This window comes from Coregonus clupeaformis, chromosome 30 (genome assembly GCF_020615455.1).
Source record: "Coregonus clupeaformis isolate EN_2021a chromosome 30, ASM2061545v1, whole genome shotgun sequence".
NCBI classification, from domain to species: Eukaryota; Metazoa; Chordata; class Actinopteri; order Salmoniformes; family Salmonidae; genus Coregonus; species Coregonus clupeaformis.
Genome location: NC_059221.1, coordinates 30,231,696 through 30,247,405, shown reverse-complemented (window position 1 = coordinate 30,247,405; position 15,710 = coordinate 30,231,696). Strand labels below are relative to the sequence as shown.

The 15,710-nt window shown below is 44.8% G+C and overlaps 2 protein-coding genes across 3 annotated transcripts in view; one reads left to right on the top strand and one right to left on the bottom strand.

The window, feature by feature from the left end:
• Window positions 1-69: 69 nt before the first annotated feature.
• Window positions 70-9,128, top strand: tti1 (TELO2 interacting protein 1). Of its 2 annotated transcripts, none has more exons than XM_041856264.1 (8): window positions 70-178; window positions 511-2,838; window positions 2,999-3,166; window positions 3,761-3,906; window positions 4,091-4,231; window positions 4,431-4,635; window positions 7,304-7,391; window positions 7,593-9,128. In XM_041856264.1, the coding sequence occupies exons 2-8, from the start codon at window positions 534-536 to the stop codon at window positions 7,813-7,815; spliced, it is 3,276 nt and encodes a 1,091-aa protein (XP_041712198.1). In that variant the 5' UTR covers window positions 70-178; window positions 511-533; the 3' UTR covers window positions 7,816-9,128. The 2 variants fall into 2 exon arrangements, with proteins under 2 accessions (XP_041712198.1, XP_041712197.1); XM_041856263.1 differs by having other exon boundaries at window positions 3,749-3,906.
• Window positions 9,129-9,318: 190 nt separating this feature from the next.
• The window catches only part of LOC121545603 (V-set and transmembrane domain-containing protein 2-like protein), a 28,867-nt gene continuing 22,475 nt past the window's right edge, over window positions 9,319-15,710 (bottom strand). Inside the window, exon 4 of the mRNA XM_041856269.2 lies at window positions 9,319-10,912. Coding sequence (XP_041712203.2) covers window positions 10,517-10,912 — 396 coding nt within the window. The 3' untranslated portion in view covers window positions 9,319-10,516. The remainder of the gene's footprint in view (window positions 10,913-15,710) is intronic.

Below are 15,710 nucleotides of genomic sequence, written 5' to 3'. Positions count from 1 at the left end.
AGCTAGCTAGCTAGCAAGCATGGTAAACACAACTATGCGACGCAGGATAATGACGTAGATACAGGGGTAAACTGACGCTTGTGTGACAGCCAGCTAGGGCAGTCTTCATTCAGTTTCAGTGCTGTATCTCGAAATGTGTTTGTCTCAGATGTCCGTTACAAAATATTTACTAACAAAGGTAAGCTAATTTGAATCTTACTTTGTTAGGTTACTCTTGCTTTGTCATTTAAGCATTCCATTAGATAGCTAGCTGTCTGGCTATCTAACTAACGTTAACGTTACCTTTAGCAAGGATGGTCAGGCAAAGTTCTGTTTTGGGGTGATTAGCAAAGGACCAAAGTTAGGCCTATAAGATGAACATTTAGGTAACTCAAAAATATACGTCTAAGCTATTATTCTGATAATCAAAATTAATTGAATGCATTGAGCATGCCTACTGCTAAACTGCATCCCACTACTTCCCAAAACAGTATATGATTGGATGACCAATATCATAATTCTCTCTTTCAGTGAGTGGCATCTGTCTTCAAAGAATGGACCATCAGATTGACAACCCAAAGCTTGCTTTTGCTTACCTCCGTCCAGCCTGTGTGCTCCTGACTCATGAGCCCACGGTGGGCAATGTGGAAACCCTGAGCACACAGCTGAGGCATGTAAATGATGGTACCCTGCAGCAGCTGCAGGACTATGTCCTTTTTCCTCTCCGCTTCATCCTCAAAATCCCTGGCCCCAAGCGGGATGGCTTGATCCAGGCTGTGGCCGAGGCCATAGGCTATGTGCTGGAGAACACCTGTGTACAGAGCTGGGAGACGCTGAGGGACCTTCTCTCAGAGCTCTGCCTCTGCCTCTGCTCCCCCATGGACCCAGGGAAGCCAGCACCCGCCTCAGAGGAGCTGAGAGCTGCAGTACTGAGGTGCCTGGATGCTCTGTTGCATGCAGCCTACGGTGACGTGGTCTTCAAGCTGTTTGAGCCCATCATGCTGCCTGGCCTTGGGGCTGCTATCTCCCTGCTGCTGGCACTGGGAGAGCAGGAGAAGTCTCGCACTGTGCAGGCTGCTGCTCTGAAATGCCTGCAGGCCCTGACCCTCCAGTGTGACTGTTCTCTGGACCATGTGTCTGTGGGTCAGGAGGAGAGGCGTATGCTAGGTAGCACCATGGCTTCTTTCTTACCTGGGATCACCATCACTGTGAGCCGTGTGATCACTGGCGATATGAGACATGGACATGCTGTCACAGTTAGGGCCATTAAGGTGTGGTTCAAGACAGTGGGACTGGTGATGGCTGACGACCAGCTTCAGCACACAGGGACTGGGGAGAGACAGCCGTGGGAACTGGGGAGAGTATGGGAGCTGGTAGTGCAGAGAACTCAGGACTGGGTGCGAAACACCTCTGGGAGGCTGGCCTTACTGTTAAAAAAGATAATCTCCTGCACCTCAGCTCATCAGCACTGGAGAGTGAGGCTTGAGATGGTGAACCTCTCAGACCACCTCCTGGCCAACTGTAACTCCTCCCTGGGTGAGTGTGTGGGCCCCCTCCTGGAAGCTCTGGTGGGGGCTGTGAACGATGAGGAGCCCACTGTGAGGGAGAGGTGTGAAGCTGCCCTGAGGGAGGTGGCAGAGAGGAGTCAGAGCTCAGATAGTAACAACCAGGCCTTTACTGACGTGCTGTCAGAGAACCTCCACTCCCTGGCCACCTCGCTGCCGCGCCTCATGAGGACGTCTGATGACCAGCATAAGGTGTTTGTCCTCAACGTGTTCCTGGGCTACCTCAAGATCCTGGGCCCCAAGTTGATAGTGGTGCTCAACTCGGCGGCCCACCTCCAGCGGGTGTCCAAGGCCCTGATGCAGGTGTTGGAGTTAGACGTGATGGACGTCCGCATCGTGGAGGAGAGGAGCTCTGCCGTAACTGTGGAGACGGGGCCCGGACTCCACAGGGCATATGCTCAGAGGAAGCACTTCCTCTACTTCACAGACAAAATAATCTTCTCCCTGCTCAAGGAGATCTGCAGGGTGTTAGGTTACTATGGGAATGTCTATCTCCTAGTAGATCACTTCATGGATCTGTACAAGGAGTCGTCGGTCTACAGGAAGCAAGCTGCAATGGTGCTGAATGAGGTGATCAAGGGGGCAGCGGGCATTGGTGTGGCAGGAGGCACGGAGAGGCAGGAAGTGCCCAGTCAGGAGGACCTGAAAGCAGTAGTAGAATCCATCATAGAGGAGTACACCGGCCTGAGCCACTGGCACCTATCAACCCTTATTGCTGAGGAGTCAGACAGAGGGGAACACAAGCAGCAAACTCAGTTTAGTCTCCTCTCCATATCTAATGGGGTTGAAGGGAAAGGGAATCCCCTCCAGTTGGTCCAAGCAGTCCACAAGAGCTCCACAATCCATGAGTTGAACAGCAACATCTGGCAGATCTGCATCCAATTGGAGGGGATAGGCTGCTTCGCCCAGGCCTTGGGGATGGACTTCCGTCTCATTCTGATGACATCATTGTACCCGGTGCTGGAGAAGGCCGGGGATGAGACCCTGTTGATCAGCCAGGCAGCGCTGGATGCCATGTGGGACATCAGCCAGGCCTGTGGCTACGCCTCCCTGAAGGAGCTGATCAATGAGAACTCTGACTACCTGCTGAACGACGTGTCTTTGAACCTCCAGAGGCTTGGCATCCACCCCCACGCCCCCAGGGTCCTCACCGTCATGTTCAGTCACTCCGACCCTAGCCTGCTGCCTCTGGTGGGGGACATAGTCCAGGACGTGCTGCTGGCTCTGGACTTGAGCTACGACGAGACGTCCCCGCTGTTCTGCACTGTGCTGCACTCACTTATGAAGGCTCTAGGTAAAGTTTCCACATCCACTTAAATGTTTTCCCTAGTTTATAACATTGTTATGCTTTTTAATAGGAGAACCTGGAGAGGAAATTGAAACACAGGACACAAAATGATAACCTTTAGCTAACACAGCCTAAGTAACACAATCTTAATCATTTTCCACTACAGCGAGGTGGTTCCCCTCTAGTGTTGCGGGAACAAGTGACGCTTTGGGAACCAAGAAGGTGTGGCGTGAGCAGGACCAGCTGAATGTGCGCCAGTTTCTCCTGGACTACAACAAACAAAAGGAGCTGGCAGTGGGCATCGGGGCAGAGGAGGAGGGCACAGAGCACCCAGGTTAGTTAGGGCTCGCTGGCTGCCACACTATTCCCCTGAAAACAAATTTCTCACATTAATGATACACAACATTAACGCTATAATAATAATAATAATAATAATAATAATGACATTTAGCAGACGCTTTTATCCAAAGCGACTTACAGTCATGTATGCATACATTTTACGTATGGGTGGTCCTGGAATCTAACCCACAATCCCGGCGTTGCAAGCGCACGCTCTACCAACTGAGCCATACATGACAAGAATCAATCAATCAATCAATCAAATGTATTCATAAAGCCATTTCGACATCAACAGTTGTCACAAAGTGTTTTACTGTAACCCGGCCTAGCAAACCCCAAGCAGCAGCGACAGGAACCAGGCTCAAGTGTTGAATAAGTTTGACTCGTGCTGTTTTCCTCATAGCTGGGTCCTGAGTCATTGCACTGCTTTTTAGGCGTCAGAAGATTTTGTGTGGTGTGCTGCTGTGACAGTTAGTCATGTTTAAAAAATGTCAATTGAAAACTGTTCTACAGAAATCAGAATCCATCAGTGTTATGAGTCGCTGAGTTTCATGCACTGCATTGAAATGTTTTTTAGTTTTTTTTTCAGAGCTCCCGCCAAGCATGGACTGTGAAGAGGATACGGATGGTCCTGATGTGAAAGTTGAGCTTCCAGCCCACATCACCATAGCTAAAGACGTCATGGAGCGCTGCATTCACCTGCTCTCAGACCCCAGTCTGAGACTCAGGCTCAAGGTAGTCCTCTAGATTGTTTTGAATTCAAAGATACGTAGCTTAAAAACTAGAGACTAGAGAGTTAATAAAATATAAGGCTCTGTCTGGATTCAACTAGTTTGCCTGCCACATGTTGCTGTCACGTGTGCTCACTATTGCCAATTCTGTGAGTCCTGACCCAGGTTTGTTGTTTGGTTTGTTGCAGGTCCTGGATGTGTTGGAGCAGTGTGTGTGTGTGCTAAGTGAGAAGGAGAATGAGCTACTGCCCATGGCTCACCGCTGCTGGCCTGCCCTCCTGCTCAGACTTACCACTGATGACCCACTAGCTGTCCTCCGAGCCTTCAGGGTATCTATCGCTCACTACTGCTCCCACCTTCACTCAGTTAAATAATAATTTGATGTTTACATAATACATAATTGATTACATAATTAGGAAAAAGCACACATGGGAATTCATTTTTCATTCATGAATGTATACGTTTTCACCTACAACAGTTGGTATTTATAATGATGTATTATGATGTCTGTGTGTGTTTTCTCTCTAGGTTCTGTGCACATTGGGGGAAACCTGCAGAGATTTCCTGAGGAAGAGGGTGTCTAAAGAGGTGGTCCCCAAGCTGACTGCCTGGCTGTCCAAACAGGCACCAGTGAGTGCCAGGGCCGGCCCAGTCTACAGCCACACCCTGGCCTACAAGCTGCAGCTGGCTGTGCTGCAGGGCCTGGGGGCTCTCTGCTGTCGTCTGGACCTAGGTAGGCAGGCCACCAACACCCTTCCTTCTTTATTCTAGGAGACACTCAGCAATATTTTCATCCTTTTTTAGGAAATGTTAAAACGATAAAGCTTTTTGGCCACAAGGTGTCACCCTTGCACTGATTTGGAATTACAACCGGTGTATCCTATAGACTGCATTGAATGGTGTATGTGCATGTACATTTCCCAACCGAGCTCCCAAGGGAGACAGAGATTGCTGCTGCCTTAGTCAAGGGAGATGGAGACACACAAGGCAGGGCCAGCATGACACCCACTGGTTTTCAATAGTAGAACCGTTTGGATACACCTCACCTAGCTGAGCCGATTCATGGTCTTCTCTGTCCTTGGTCTGTGAAGATGCTACCTCCCTACACATCAGCCCCAGAGGAACACAGCTGAGTCGGCTTAAGTTGAGACACAGAGAGACAGAAGCTGCAGCAGTAGTAGAACACACTGGTAAACATCAGCTCCACCTCACCGCTGGGACATCTCCAGAAAGGCAATTATTGGCCACAGAGAAATAGAGAAATTCTCCCAATGTGATATGCTTTTAAGGTTATTTACCCCCGTAGAGAAACACCTGGACTGGCCTCTCCCTCAGTATTTATTTTCTTTGTTCGCCTCTTGATTCTACAGAAAAGAGGGGGATAGGTATACTGGATAAAATGAATGCTGAAATAATCCTTTTGAAATATGCACCAATGTTTTCTGACACAACGAGCAGGCTGGTTTTTCACCCGTGTGGGTTGAGTTGCCAAATAAGAAAAGCTTGAGCAAGAAGCGTGAAGGCTTATTTTGAAATTAGGTTTGAATGGCGACCCAGTTAGGAGCTTAGGGAATACGTGTCTGGGGTGGGGGGGGACTACTACAAAGTGATGGAGTTGCCATGGTTATGAGAGGTACTGAGAGTGGGGAGTGGATGTGTGAAATTCGGAGATGGAGGCAGGCTGCTGTGAAATTCCCAGGTCATTTCAGCATTTTCTTCCTCAGCACTATCTCCATTTCCTTTTTTCTTTTCCCATTTTTTTCTTTTCCTCGGTTTTCCTTCTGGTATATACACTGCTAAAAAAAATAAAGGGAACACTTAAACAACACAATGTAACTCCAAGTCAATCACACTACTGTGAAATCAAACTGTCCACTTAGGAAGCAACACTGATTGACAATAAATTTCACATGCTGTTGTGTAAATGGAATAGCCAACAGGTGGAAATTATAGGCAATTAGCAAGACACCCCCAATAAAGGACTGGTTTTGCAGGTGGTGACCACAGACCACTTCTCAGTTCCTATGCTTCCTGGCTGATGTTTTGGTCACTTTTGAATGCTGGCGGTGCTTTCACTCTAGTGGTAGCATGAGACGGAGTCTACAACCCACACAAGTGGCTCAGGTAGTGCAGCTCATCCAGGATGGCACATCAATGCGAGCTGTGGCAAGAAGGTTTGCTGTGTCCGTCAGCGTAGTGTCCAGAGCATGGAGGCCCTACCAGGAGACAGGCCAGTACATCAGGAGACGTGGAGGAGGCCGTAGGAGGGAAACAACCCAGCAGCAGGACTGCTACCTCCGCCTTTGTGCAAGGAGGAGCAGGAGGAGCACTGCCAGAGCCCTGCAAAATGACCTCCAGCAGGCCACAAATGTGCATGTGTCTGCTCAAACGGTCAGAAACAGACTCCATGAGGGTGGTATGAGGGCCCGACGTCCACAGGTGGGGGTTGTGCTTACAGCCCAACACCGTGCAGGACGTTTGGCATTTGCCAGAGAACACCAAGATTGGCAAATTCGCCACTGGCGCCCTGTGCTCTTCACAGATGAAAGCAGGTTCACACTGAGCACATGTGACAGACGTGACAGAGTCTGGAGACGCCGTGGAGAACGTTCTGCTGCCTGCAACATCCTCCAGCATGACCGGTTTGGCAGTGGATCAGTCATGGTGTGGGGTGGCATTTCTTTGGGGGGCCGCACAGCCCTCCATGTGCTCGCCAGAGGTAGCCTGACTGCCATTAGGTACCGAGATGAGATCCTCAGACCCCTTGTGAGACCATATGCTGGTGCGGTTGGCCCTGGGTTCCTCCTAATGCAAGACAATGCTAGAACTCATGTGGCTGGAGTGTGTCAGCAGTTCCTGCAAGAGGAAGGCATTGATGTTATGGACTGGCCCGCCCGTTCCCCAGACCTGAATCCAATTGAGCACATCTGGGACATCATGTCTCGCTCCATCCACCGAAGCCACGTTGCACCACAGACTGTCCAGGAGTTGGAGGATGCTTTAGTCCAGGTCTGGGAGGAGATCCCTCAGGAGACCATCCGCCACCTCATCAGGAGCATGCCCAGGCGTTGTAGGGAGGTCGTACAGGCACGTGGAGGCCACACACACTACTGAGCCTCATTTTGACTTGTTTTAAGGACATTACATCAAAGTTGGATCAGCCTGTAGTGTGGTTTTCCACTTTAATTTTGAGGGTGACTCCAAATCCAGACCTCCATGGGTTGATACATTTGATTTCCATTGATAATTTGTGTGTGATTTTGTTGTCAGCACATTCAACTATGTAAAGAAAAAAGTATTTCATAAGATTATTTCATTCATTCAGATCTAGGATGTGTTATTTTAGTGTTCCCTTAATTTTTTTGAGCAGTGTATGTGGTATATCTGTGTTGTATTTGCAGGGGACTCAGATCTGGATGCTGTAACTGAAGCCTGCCTGCCCTACCTCAGCTGCAGACAGCCACCCAAACTGCAAGAGGCCTGTCTAAGGTATATTTGTATTGCAATAGTAAATCTAGCAGTACAATATATTAAAAGCCAGTTTTTATCTGGTACCATTTCCTTATCATATCTGAACACATCATATATTGTGATTTATCGTGTAATGTATGACCTTATGTATTATCGTCAGCTTTCTATGATCATTTTATTCAGTTGAATTTATCAATGTGCTATCTCTATTCTGTGCAGTGTCTTCCGCCACCTAATAGAATTGGACCCTGATGCCTTCTGGTTGACTCTGAACGAGCTATACTGTCCCTGCTCCTACACCCCGCCCCACCCTGACCTGCAGCCTGTGGAGCTGAGTGGGATGGGCCTCCAGAGGAACGAGTACACAGATAATGTCCTGAAACTCCTGGAGGACTTTGGCTTGCCTGAGGACACACAGCCAGCAGGGATCCAGATCCAGTGAGCTGCACTGATGAACAGTACCCCAGTCATCCACCCGTCTGTCCCCAAGCAGAGGAAGGCACACTACACTGACGACGGCCACAGGAGAGCATAGCGTGTCCTAGTATTCCCCAACCTCTTTTCAGGGACTGTGCCTTGCAGACCTCATCCTATAGTTTAACAGTGTCTTTGAAACACCAAAATGTTAAGTGCTGATTCTGTTCTGTTGTGTTGGTTAAGGGTGTACATATTCCATTGTGCTCCCAAGGGATGGACAAAAGACTAGTATTTTGAATGTAAAGAAAAAAAGAAGTAGTCATTAATAGTCCTCTTTAATAAACAATTCTAGTTTTTTTTTATAACATACATTTCTTTTTCCAGACCTCTTCTCTTCGTTGTAACTGCTTAGCCTTTCATGCATGTAGCTGTAGCAATCTATGTCATAGTTGACCTTCCCCACCGTAAGTAGAATGGCAGAGCTTTCATTTGCCTTCAATTCCGGCTTCAACTTCACAACTTGGTTCCATTCTTCCTTTGATAACCAGAGGTCATGGTCATTCCACACAAACCTCCCATTGATTCACAAAGAACGGATCCGATACTTGCTGCACAAATGCCTGATTGAAAGTCCTAGTGTGATTTTGAATACAACTTGAAGTCCACCGAGGGTTAAAGTGTAGGTTAGAGCCCTGGCTTGTTTGTCAGGGCTTGTTAAGACTGAGGGGTCTGGAAGCCTCTCCGTGACATAATGAATGTGCGTGCCGGGGAGACAGGAACAGGGTTGCCACATGTGCTTTGCGTTGGCGAGGGAGTGCTTTATCTCCACCATACTTTGCTATTTATCCAGCTGCCAACGCTGACAATAGCACCATTACTCATCAGCCATGGAGGCCCTGCCTGGCAGCCCATAAAGCCAGGGACGGGAGAAAGCCATTTCCCTCAAACCAGGCTTGATAACTACACGCAGCAAGGGTTCAAATTCTGTTAATCATGAAATCATCTGACAGCCTAGCTTGACTGATTAGGCAGGCACTGTTTGGCACACTTATGGGTAATGCAGTTCAGAGATGACATACTGTAAAACTGAATGTGTTGATTGCTCAGGATGCATGGGTGTGAGGAAGGAGAATGGCAAGAGGAAATGTATGACTGCCTTATGAGTTGACTGTGATGAGGTATTCTGGCTTTGAATAATAATATATGTCTACAATGGCAGCATACAAATCAGTGTGCGTTTGCATACAAAATGCAAGGTCAGATACTAACTTTTCATGGTCAGATGCTGACTTTTCATGATGAATGAAATACAAAAATGTTTTCCATCATCAACGTCTCAAGGCCGTACATACTAGAGGTACTAAATTATGAAAATATTCTGAAGGCAGATCACATTCAAGTCACAATAAATAGGTTAATGTACAATTGATTTAATTTGATAAAGGCAAACATTTAGTGCGAGACCAACATCCTAGAAGAAATTCTAAAACATTTTTATAATGATTTCTTACAAAACATCAAAGCAAAGTTAAGAGCAAGAAACAATTCCTTTATCCATGTCTTTTACAATGCCACATTCAGTCTGTAGGGAAAGCACAAAGCACCATAAACAGGTTTTATTTTATAAACATTGGTTTAGCTCTGGTTGAATGGAAATCATACTTGAGAGGAAAGTCTTTCACAAACAAAGCAGCTTTAGTGACCTAATTATATTTCCCCATTAAGTTATTACCATAGAGAGACAGCACATGAACTGCTCAGGAAAATTTACAAATGTTCTCTCTGACATTTTGGCAAAATCAAATGCAACATAGAAACGAAGACTAACTTAAGATATTAACAAACCAAAATGAATTAACAAAGCAACAAGTTAACTGTCCAACTTAAAACTGTATTTCCTCATGGATGGTTGAAAAACATTCTAAGAAAACATGTCGAACATGCACTCACTTTGTGATTTTATACAGTAATATATAGAGTGTGGACAATCTAGAGTAGTGGTGTCAAACATACGGCCCGGATCCGGCCACCGAGGGGGTCCAATCCGGCCTGCAGGTGGTTTTTAAATATTGTAATTTTCTTTTGGGGGGGGGACAAACTCAATATACATGACTAAAACCAAATCGAAACTGTAGAAATTATAATGGACCTACATTCATACAGTTTCTTGACTGTCCAGCTCACTAATAAGCACAGAAATTAAAGCTAGAAAGTCAGGGAGTGTCATAAATTCCAAAAACTATGGATAGAGGACTATTTTTAGCTAATTTTGACAGTGTGGAAATATAACACATTTTCAGCGCTGCCCTCTGGACCTCATTGAAAAAGGAATGCGGCCCCCGGGGCAAAATTTGTTTGACACCCCTGATCTAGTGGGTTGTGACATAGAAAGAGGGGGTGGGGGGGCAAGGACTGGGAGTGGAGCTGAGGTGTTTTTGGTGGGACATTGTTGTGCTAGGGCAGTGTAAGGGGAGACGAGAGAGGCCAGAGGTATAGGACTGGGGTAGCACCGGAGTCCATTTGGTGTGTGCATGTTGGGCAGAGGGCAGGGGTGGGCAACAGGGGCAGCAGTGTGTGCAGAGACTTTAGTTTAATCATGTATGTTACAGCTGGGGTGGTTGAATCAAAAGTCTCTACACACTGTGGTCCTCCAGGACTGGACTTGCCCGTCTGGGGTGTAGGACAAGGTTGGAGCTTGGAGCTGAGGCCGGGGCAGGCTGAGGAGGTTATGGGTGAGCTGTGAGGCCTAGAGGACAGCTGTCAGTGCAGTCAGTAGCGCTGTCATCCTCAGCAGACCTCTTCCTCAGCTCCCTACCATTGCCTGTTGGTTTGTGGTGGCTGTGGTGGGATGCTGGCGAGTGCTTGCCATGCTCCGGCTGGTGGCCGCTGCCTGCCAGAACCTTGGTGTCCTTGGTTTGGAAGTTGGCCCTGTGGTGGCGCAGCGCCGGGTTATGGTTGCTCTCTGGCTCCACCTGCAGATAGGCCCTCACCTTGTGGTGACGGGCATTGCTATCGGTGTCGCTGAAGTCGATCACGCGGCACTCGTACGTGCCCTCGTCAGACAGCTTCACGCTGGACAGACGCAACTTGTGGGAGATGTTGCTCCCGGCAACCTTTACCACCTGCAATAGACAAAGAAAATATATTTGTCTATATATCCAAGTGTGAAATGATACATTTGGATGCCTGACAGGCTATCCTTACAGATGAAAAAATCCTCACTTCAACCCTAATATGCCTGCCAGCTGCATTTCTCCTTCCACTGAAGATCCTCAGTGTCTATATCTGTTGTTAATAATTTTGCTAGAAAACAAACGTCCTTGTACATCCTCACCACCAACCCCTCTGTCCCTGCATCCTGTGTGTGTGTGTGTGTGTGTGAGAGACAGCCAGGCTGTCTGATCCGGATGAGGCTGGCAGCCGGCTCTGTAATGAGATGCTAGCTGCGTTGCCACAGATGCACCACAGTGCACACTTACAGAGCAGATGCCCCTCCTCCTCCCAAGCCCTGTACTGCTGGCAGCCCCACCGAGCCCAGCCACCCAGCCCCTGCACTCAATAAAGCCGTCTGGCAACCAAACCAATTGAGTGGGGATGTGAGGAGGCACACACACAAATTACCTGTACACACATAGTCAGACCATCGTTTCCATGTTGCAGAGAGATCTGTTCCATTTGTTCACTAAAACAAATGAGGAGATGCTGTGGCCCTGCATACATACAGAACATGCTTTTACTTGGTAAGGGTCTAATAGTTCAGTGGGTTATAAAACCTGTAGAAAATATATTTTATAGTGTCAGATCTTAGATAACACAAAGTGATCACATACTGTGGGAAAGTCATTGGTTGTGACACACCAGGGTATAAATACAGTTTTCTGTATCAGCTTCCTCCCACACAGGTAGTGTAGCCAAGGCTGATGATTAGTCTGTGGCTGTCTATCTCTGTTATCAGCCCAGTCCTCTAAGCTCAGAGAGAAAATCACACAATCACATTCAGCCTTGAGACCAATAAAACTGACCAAAATAATTTGGGGGGAGTATAGTTAGTAGGTCTGCATGGTTTAGTATAATCTCAGAATCTTTGATTTTACATCAATAGAATATGAAAATTAACTGGTTGATGCCATCAGCTGTATTTGTGGGTAAACATGAAAGGCTGGTATCCAGCCATGTCTGCTGAAACCAATGACTGGGCTGGAACCCTCCGTACCGTTTTACCGGCTGAGCGACTCCGTACACCACAGCTGTTTGTTTCATTATGGTTAGTCAGCAGCAGGGAGGAAACATCAGATCAGAGATAGGCTTCATCTTCTCCTGGAGACGAGCGAGTAGAGGGACACACTGCTGCTGTGCGAGCACAGAACTAGCTGTTAACAAATCATTACCCTCAGCCAGGCTGGCGGCAACAAGGCACTACCAGCACTAGATGAGCTATCAGAAGTTCTGCTGACTCCCCGATCATTCTCCAGCAAGGAGCACACTTTTGTAAATTAAGACAGCAGAGCGCACTGTGCAGTTGTGAAGTTGGGCGCGTTCATGCTTTACTGAGAGAAGACAAGAAGACATCTTACTGCAGCCTCAGTCTTTCTATAGATCTGAAACACATAATTGTAGCAGAAGTAAGTGAAGAGTTTATTTCCAAAACGCTATATATCTATTTTCAGAAATGTTGGTAAATGAGCTTTTATTGTTTAAAGAACTTATGAAAGGTTTTTTCACTATCTAATCATGGCGTTGGGTTTTTTCACTATCTAATCATGGCGTTGGGTTTTTTCACTATCTAATCATCCATGATTCACCAAATGATATTTTGAAAGAGGAAACAAAATATTTTAGGCATATGTTTTCTTTTCAGTCTCTTCAATCTCCACTGAATGACGTTAACTGTAAGGATTTCTTTCCTAATAATAATAATCTAAAATTAACAAATGTACAGAAAGACCTGTGTGAAGGCCAACTTACAGAGGAGGAATGTATTGCGGCAATTAAATCCTTTCAGTCTGGAAAAACACCAGGGCTTGATGGTATACCAGTAGAGGTACATCAGACCTTTTTTTATGTACTCAAAGATCCATTATTAGCATGTTTTAACTACTGGTAGACTATCAGGTACTCAGCAAGAAGGTCTGATTTCAATACTACTGAAACAGGACCCAGGTGGTAAGTATAAAGATCCAGTCCATTGAAAAAAATGGACCTCTTACACTGCAATGTTGTGATTCGAAAATCCTGGCGAAATGCATAGCACATAGAATTAAAAATGTTTTACCAGATATTGCTCATCCTGATCAGACAGGTTTTTTACATGGACGATATATTGGAGATAATTTACAACAATTATTTGAAACAATAGAACATTATGAAACATCAAAGATACCAGGCCTGGTCTTTATAGCAGATTTTGAAAAGGCTTTTGATAAAGTCCGACTAGAATTTATATATAAATGCCTGGACTATTTTAATTTCGGTGAATCTCTTATACAATGGGTTCAAGTTATTTATAGCAACTCCAGGTGTAAAATTGTAAATAATGGTTACTTCTCAGAAAGTATTGAGCTGTCAAGAGGAGTAAAACAAGGCTGTCCATTGTCTCCATATCTATTTATTATGGCCATCGAAATGCTAGCTATAAAAATTTGATCCAACAAGAATATCAAGGGGTTAGAAATCCAGACGGTAAAAACAAAAGTATCAATGTATGCCGATGACTCAAGTTTCTTCTTAAGTCCGCAATCTCGATCGCTGCATGGTCTCATTGAGATCTAGATCACTTTTCTAGCCTCTCTGGACTAAAACCCAATCATGATAAGTGTACCATATTACGTATTTTAATGTCAAAAGATACAATGTTTACACTACCTTTACCAATAAAATAGGCTGATGATGAAGTAGACATACTTGGTACTCATATCTAAAAATATATAAATTAACTTAACCAATTTCAATAGAAAGTTTTTGCAACCATGGAGAGGTAAATACCTGTCTATTTATTAACAAAAATCACATTGATTAACTCTTTGGTCCTATTACAGTTTACTTACTTACTAATGGTGCTGCCTACTCCAGATTACTCATTTTTTAAATCATATGAACAAAAAATATTTCCCTTTATTTGGAACGCTAAGCCAGACAAAATTAAACGTGCCTATTTATATATTGAATATGAATTTGGGGGGCTGAACTATTAAATATGAAAGCATTAAACCTCTCACTAAAAGCTTCACTCATACATAATTTATACTTAAACCCGAACTGGTTCTCCAGTAGATTATTAAGAAAGATTACAACTTCTCATTTTCGAGTAATTGAAAATTAAACTTTGTTCAAAGAATCGCCCTTTCTTAAACAAGCCATACAAAGCTGGTTACAATTTATATTTTATCCTCCAGAAAAGAGAACAAATATTACAACAAATATTATGGTTAAACTAAAATATAATGATTGATAAAAAAAAACAAATTCTTTATGGATTTTTTGTATTATTTTTATTATTAATAGGAATAGTGGAGTTATGTCACATATGCAGCTATCGAAAATATATGGGAATGTTTGCTCAATCCAAAATTACAACCAACTGATTGCAGCATTACCGCAAAAATGGAGGAGACAAGTGAAAGAGGGAGAAAGTAGGACATTTGCTTGTCTGCCACATATTAAAGATCAAAATTGGCTGAAAAGGATTGGCATGAATAGAAAAATATACCAGTTTCATTTGAGGACAATAATGTTAACAGCTGCGCCATACAGGTTGCAAAATAGCTAGGAAGAGATTTTCGATGTATCAATTCCACGGCACATGGTATATGAACTGATACAAAAAACAACACTTGATTCAACAAATTATTATGCAAAAGTCTTGCCACCAACAGAATGCTATATATATGGGGCATACAACAATCTCAGCTCTGCAGATTTTGCTGCGAAGAGATATAATCATTCAGGTGCGCAACTTTCACTGGGCACGGGGGGGAACATGACATGGTGCACAATCAGTACACAACACTATGCTCATCATGTCTTAGCAGGATCAGATGGTGACAGATGTTGAACCATTGATTCTATTCATGGATAATATAATGTATAAATGTACACCAAGGTAATTCTTTGTTATGCCTCATCTGAGCAGGATCAGATGGTGACAGGGGTCTCAGCAGGGTCAGGCAGCCAGGGAAGACCAGTCTGTGACGGCGCAGAGGTGAACTTTTGCAGATACAACACTTTATTATCTCTGTGCAGCAAACACTGGACAAGCAAGAAGCTTCAAAGATTGAAACTATTTTAAGGCCGTCTGACAAACCTCTAAAGTTGATTTCCAAACTGTATCAAGGGTTGATAGTGGCTTTTCCTGATGACACAAAATATGTAAAACAAAAATGTGAGGAAGACCTGGGAGACGCTATTGATGATGATGAATGGATACAGATATGTTAGAATGCCCAGTCATGTTCATATAATCTCAGACATAAATTACTGCAGTTTAAGACCATCTCTAGAATGTACTATATGCCAGTTAAACTGAATATCATGCACACAGAAATGTCATTCTTCTGCTGGAGGTGTAAAACACAAAAGGGGACATATTTGCATATGTTATGGTCTTGTGAAGGCTGGCTGAATTCAGGCAAAGAGTATGTTGTTTTATCTCAGCATGTCTACAGATTCTCCCTGTTTTTGTTTGCTTGGAAATGTTGATATTGAAGACTGTTATCAGAAGAAACTGTGTAATGTTGCATTTATAGTGGCTAAGAAATGCATTGCCATTAATTGGAAGGTTGGTTATCCTCCCACAATGTCACAATGGATGGCAGAAATGTCAAGTTATGTATCACTAGATTTGATTTATTACAAGATTAAGGGTATACTGTGCAACATTCATAAGGTCTTGATTCTTTATATGGAATACTGTACGACAGAAGG

Bases quoted from the DNA above. Each gene is read 5' to 3' on its own strand.
- tti1 (XM_041856263.1), top strand. From the start codon at position 534: ATGGACCATCAGATTGACAACCCAAAGCTTGCTTTTGCTTACCTCCGT. The intron at 3,907-4,090 runs GTAGTCCTCTAG...GGTTTGTTGCAG, and splicing joins GTCTGAGACTCAGGCTCAAG to GTCCTGGATGTGTTGGAGCA. The intron at 7,392-7,592 runs GTATATTTGTAT...TATTCTGTGCAG, and splicing joins CTGCAAGAGGCCTGTCTAAG to TGTCTTCCGCCACCTAATAG.